This window comes from Athene cunicularia, assembly GCF_003259725.1.
Source record: "Athene cunicularia isolate RWA chromosome 4 unlocalized genomic scaffold, athCun1 chr4_part2, whole genome shotgun sequence".
Taxonomy (NCBI): domain Eukaryota; kingdom Metazoa; phylum Chordata; class Aves; order Strigiformes; family Strigidae; genus Athene; species Athene cunicularia.
Genome location: NW_020799099.1, coordinates 30,601,675 through 30,607,674, shown reverse-complemented (window position 1 = coordinate 30,607,674; position 6,000 = coordinate 30,601,675). Strand labels below are relative to the sequence as shown.

At 42.6% G+C, this 6,000-nt stretch overlaps 1 protein-coding gene across 1 annotated transcript in view; it reads left to right on the top strand.

Annotated features, from left to right (window-relative positions):
• The window catches only part of DCLK2 (doublecortin like kinase 2), a 98,606-nt gene that overhangs the window by 1,637 nt on the left and 90,969 nt on the right, over positions 1–6,000 (top strand). Inside the window, exon 3 of the mRNA XM_026847966.1 lies at positions 6–303. Coding sequence (XP_026703767.1) covers positions 6–303 — 298 coding nt within the window. The remainder of the gene's footprint in view (positions 1–5; positions 304–6,000) is intronic.

The following is a 6,000-nucleotide window of genomic DNA, read 5'->3' as shown; positions in this document are numbered from 1 at the left end:
GGGGCAACGGGTTGATCCCCAGTCCGGCTCACAGCGCCCACTGCAGCCTCTACCGGACGCGGACCCTGCAGGCCCTCAGCTCGGAGAAGAAAGCCCGGAAAGCCCGCTTCTACCGCAACGGGGACAGGTATTTCAAGGGATTGGTGTACGCCATCTCCAGCGACCGCTTCCGCTCCTTCGACGCCCTCCTCGTTGAGCTCACCCGCTCCCTGTCGGACAACGTCAACCTGCCCCAGGGCGTCCGCACCATCTACACCATCGATGGCAGCAAGAAGCTCACCAGCCTGGACGAGCTGGTGGAAGGTGAGAGCGCTCCGGTGGGCCCGGTGCCCTGCCCTGGCGCGGGGAGCTCTGGCGGTGCGGGCTGGTGGGGGGTTGCCCTGGGCTGGGCTTTCCTCTTGCTACCCTGGTCAAACCCGAGGGAAGTCGCCTTCCTGAGACTCGGCAGCCTCGGAGCCCTTGAGGGCCGGCGGCCCGGGGTGGCTGCCAGGTGCGTGGGTCTCGTTGTCTCGGTGCGGACCATCCGCTTCTCCCGCCGCCCTGGCTGCCTCGGCAGGTGACTCTCAGGGTAGGTAAGCAGCAGGTCCTCGTTTCATCAACAAGAACCATCGTAATGTTCTTGGTTACCTTTCCCTCATCGCCATATGTAAGAGAGGGAAACGCTGTAATTTAGTTCTCTAACAGTTAGTAAACCACCGTTGATGCCTCACAGTGGCTTGAGCCTTCAGGTGGAAAGCCTCTGTGCTATCAAAACGATCATTTATTTATACCCCACCACTTACTCAAACTGGTGTAATGTCCTGTTTTCAAATGTGATCAGAGTCCGTATTCATAGATGGAACTACCTACCTTGTCTGACTTCCAAAATCATTGTAAAGAACCAAACTCCTCTTAGAATTGTCCCTGAGTAGCTTTTGATAACGGGACTTGGCTGCCGAGTTTATGTAGACCTTGCAAATCTGAGCAGAGCAGTGCTTAACTGTGTCTCACAACGTGGCCAGAAGTGCTTTCTTCTGAGTGGAACATATGCCTCTTGTTTGTAGGGAATGATAATTACTAGAACAAGGAGCAGAATTCCTTCTCTTATGATGTCCTTAAACTCAGCATTACATGAATCAGGCTTTCAGATGTATTGGTTATGTTGTACACGCTGTGAGGTTCATAATCAATTTGCACTTGATGCTTCTCCTCTGGTATTTAATCCATCAACCGCTGCAGTCTTCCACCCAGTGACTCTATCTGTAGCTGATCTGCATTAATGAAGAAGTAGGATTTGTAGGCCTTCTAATGCTGCTTCCTTTTTAGGCCCTCAGCTGTGTATCCTTTAAGCTTTGATTTGGAAACTTTGTGATTCAAAGCAGTGCTGAATCACACCTGGAGAATCTGATGAGAAAGGGAACCTGAAGACCTTCATATAACCCATCAGTAAAGGCTCTGGGAGTTAGGGACCAGCCAGTCTAGAACACATAAGAGGCTACAGCATTTGCTACATCAAAGGGGTCTTTTTCAAAAAAGATACGTATGAAAGTGCACTTTATAATAGTAACATACTGCCTGAGGGCTTTCCCTACCATGTGATCTACTGTAAGGCTGTTCCACAGTCAAAGCAGAGGAAATGTGAAATGTTTGTAGAGTGAGATGATGAGACTGTGGTCATAAAATAAATGTGAAATCGGTCAAAATCTTTTCCATGATTTGTTGATTAATTTAGAGATAGCAAAAAGACATGCTGGAGTGGGGATGGTAGGGAAAGGGAATGAAGCAAAAATTGGATAAACGAATGATAAGTTGGGGTGACTCTTGAAATGTTGCAGAAGGAATGATCTTAAGCCTATATGGTTTAAAACAAAGACAAAACTACTTTCTGGATGACAGTATAAATGTGGTATATACTCTCACAACTAATAACTGAAGGCAAAAACTTATTTGCTGTCTCTTCAGATAGTGAAAGAGTGATGTGTCTCGTTGCTCTTCACTGGGGAAATAAAGCAAAACAAATGTCACAACCGATGTGCTACTTCCATGCTTTCCCATAAAATAAAAGGGGGGAAAAAAAAGAGTCTGAATGAATTAGTCATCTATCCATGACCAATACAACTCTTAGGAACCTTAAGAAAGTCCTGTAGCATCATAATTGGATTAGTATGTTCTCCAGTTAGCATGCCAAAAACTCACCAGTATAAGTCTAATCACTGTACAGAGAAAGGAAAGCATATACAGGGTTGGAAGAAAGAGAACAAGGATTGAATCCATAATTCCTTGAAATTATCTGAGCTCTTTGCTGACTGTTTTGTTATTGAGATGCAGGAAGAGGATCTGATTTGGTTTTATTTTCTTTGTTTCTTGTAGCTGCAGCAGAGCAAGTTTGAATTTCTGCTCTGGAATAAATACTTGAACGTTGGTGGTATCCTAAAGCTTGAACTGCAGTAGCACCGGAAGTATGGCATTTTGGATGGCATTTTTATTGTATTGCTTTCTCATTTTCAGAAAGGAAAATAAAGTGCTGTTGGGCATGCCAACTGCGGGCTGAACACCAGACTGAACATGGCTACTTGATGCAATACCTAATTAACTAGTCTGTTTGCACCTCATCGGTGTTGTTGGGCTGGTACATGGAATTGCAGCAGTTCAGGTTCAGTAGTGGCAGTTCTAGGAAGCGAGTAGAAGGTGAGTGCTCAGCTCCCCTTGCCAAACCAGCAAGATCTGCATTAAACCTCCTTCAGCTCAAGCCTGTGTGTGTAGCCCTTGGACACTGACATGCCCCAGTGCAGGCAAGCTCTTTAAGGCCTATTTGTCATTTATCAGGTTAATATCTGTCTGGGGCATCAAATTCTGTATCATAATATCTGTCAGTATCAAATTCTGTATCATAATAGTCCAAACTAGCTGAATTGAGTTACTGATGAATGCTTTTGGGGGTTTGGCTGTATTTGGCAATCTGTCTTACTGTTTGTCATTTTAAGAGGAAATAGCTAATGCACAGACATGCTGTAGATTTCAAATACTTCTGTTACAGGTCGAGTCAGTTAAAATTTGACCAAATCACATTTATTAGTCAAAAATTGACAAGCTCCGTTTTAAGCATATTGCTTTTCTTAACTGAACGTGACCGTCAAAAAAAAGCATGTTCTGCTGGACCAGCCTTAGGCAAATATAATTTATATTTTCAGTCCCTGTGGGTTAGGAAACATTACCGCTCATGAGTTTGACAGTTTTCATTGCTTGGTTATAATGGGAGGAGTGAAGAATTTCATTGTCTGCTCCTGATCTTTTTTGAGCAGACAGATCCAGAGAGGGGATGGGGGTTGGGAATGTTATGACTTTCTTACTGTTTTGTTTCTTTCAACTTTACTGTCAGACTTTACACTACTTTTTACTTCTGAATAGGGGATTCCATGTGTAATTGTATATTTTCCCTTCAATGGAATTTATGGAGTAATAGTTTCATTTTTATTCTCTACCAGAGTTAACTAATTGTCTAAATCCTTCAGTTTTCTTTAAAAATGTAAGCTTCCTAAAGCATGACACAATGGGAATAGTAGGAACTGTGCAGTTCTTTAGTGCTGATGTTTGTGCTTTACATTGATACTGGCCGTGCTCTGTCTCACTGTCGTGTGCTTTCATTGTCTTGGCAGTGAAAGACATAGAGAATCCTCATTGTTAAGGTCTGCTGCAAAGTTGAAAGATATTGTTGGATTTTGGGAGAGGAAACCAAGCCTAGACTCTGCCTCACAAGAAAAGTTATGTTGATTTGTCATGTGATAAGGAATTTTTCTAGTTCCCTAGGTAGGAAGCATTGCCTAAGGGTCTTTGTTCTTTCAACTACAATGCTCAGTTAACAGTCCTTTAAAAATTGTCAGTAGTTTTGTCTGCACAGCTTTGCAGACAGTCAACAGGCACTTGTAGGGAAGTCTTTGGGCAGGAGGTGGAAAGGTTCTGAGCAGGGCAATCCTTATGTACGACCAGGACATGTAGCACAGCACAATATCTTCTTTAAAGAAATGGGTTCTGCCAAACTAGTACAGAGTAAAAAAGTGGTTTTTAGAAGGGGTATAGAACAATCCAAGTATTTTCTGTCTTAGGTCATTATTATTGTTACTGCATATTACATTTTAATCCTGCTTAAGTATCTGTGATTCTAGCCGATGCACACTGTTATATTAGGTCAAGAATCTCTTTTCTTCTGTCAGGGCAAGCAGATGGTAACACCAAGTAAGCAGTTTGTATTTTTGCTTCTTCCAGAAGGTATAATTACCTTCCTGTGCCAAAGCCAAAACCTGTGATGCTTTAAAAAGAGGCAAATGTAGCAGGTTTAACAAAGGGTAAAAAGAAATTATAAAAGAAGGATTAAAAAGCATTAAAAGCATCTGCTTCCAAGTATATGTTCAAAATTGCTGTAGTTACACAGTCCTGGTGGAAAGGGGTGTGGATGTGAAATACAGATGTAGTTGTTAGTTAACCTCCCATCCAAGCAAAATAAAATAGTTCCACCAATGTGCATCTCCTAGCTTCAGGGATGGGAAATGTGTAATGCACCTGAAGAGAATAACTTACTGTGGAGGAGGCACATGGTATCAGGTGGGTTTGATACCAGGTGGCCTTAACTGTCTTCTGAAAGCTTTTACCCTGCCTGAGCAGATGACCTCCAGAGGTGCTTTCCAACCTCAACTGTTCTGTGACAGATAATAAGAAGCTTGTCATCTGAACCTCCTGGCTAAATAAAGTCAAAAGAAAACTAGGAGAAATTAGTCATCTGCTAAAATCCTGGTCGTCATCCCAGCTTTTAAAAAGCGCAAGGGGAACTTAAGTGCTCTAGATGAGGTAAGATCATGACTTATGCAAGGTTATTGGAGGTGATGTGGAAGTAAAGGAATCGTAAGAGACTGATGAGGAAGTTGTGAGAGAAAGGAAGGAAGGAGAGATCTAAATAACCTAATCCTTCACAAAAGGGGTTGTTTTATTTTTGGATCAGTCCTTTCACACATGATGTAAATAATACTGTTCTGGAAATCTGCTTGGCTTGGCATTACAGAACACAAAAAGGGTTCTTTCCTGTGATTCCTGAGGTTAGAAGGTTAGTAGCCCTAATAGCTACTGTGCTGTATTGAATAAGCAGCTTTTGGCACCCTTGAAATTAATGAGTTCCACCAAAAGCAGCTGAGGAACGTGGGATGATAGATGAAATGTCCCTAGAAGCCTGCCCTGTTCTGTGCGCTTCACAGGGGAACACACGCTTAAAAAGATACGGAGACTAAGGGTTTTCTTCCTGTAGGGATGTGTTTGCCTGTGTTGGCTATTTCGTTCTCTTTTATGCAGTGTGTCATTTAAAAATGTGATGCTTTATGTGACTCTCAGGAGATAGTAGTTAGTGCTTGTGTTAACACCTTGCAAAAAAGCAAGCCGGAAAAACTTGCTCAGAGACTTTTGTTTCAAAACGCTGTACGCTTTAATTTCTTCCTGATGTTTCCTGCTGCATGACATATCCACAGTTGGGTTTTAACCTCATGCTAAGGAAAATGAATTAGGAGTCTCTGGTTTTAAGGACAAAAAGTCTGAGTGTTTCTTGGCTATTTGTCGAATGCCTAGCAGTGGGTTCCAGTTCACAAAACTTGTGCTGTCAAGAACCCCAAGTTGTCAGGCAGCTGTGTTTCTTCAAAAACCGCACATAGTTTCGAAGTGATGCAGAAGTTCTTTTCCTATCAGTACCTAAAGCTGAATGGCTGAATTTTGGAGAGTTCACGTACACCCTACTCTTTTTAGCCCTGCATTTATATCCTGAAAGGTGGGCTAGGCACATTTTCTGCAAATAACAGCATTGAAGAGCCAGATGGCAAAAGAAAACCTTTGTAGATCAGTTTTTAAGGCAAGCAAAACAGTATTTCAGCAACTGATGGTCTGTGGCTATTTATCAGTCAGACTGACCAATGTAGTCTGGCTTTCTCTTTTATCCATTCTCTGTGTTGGTCATCTGTATTTTACTGCTGTGGAGCGTTGTTTAGA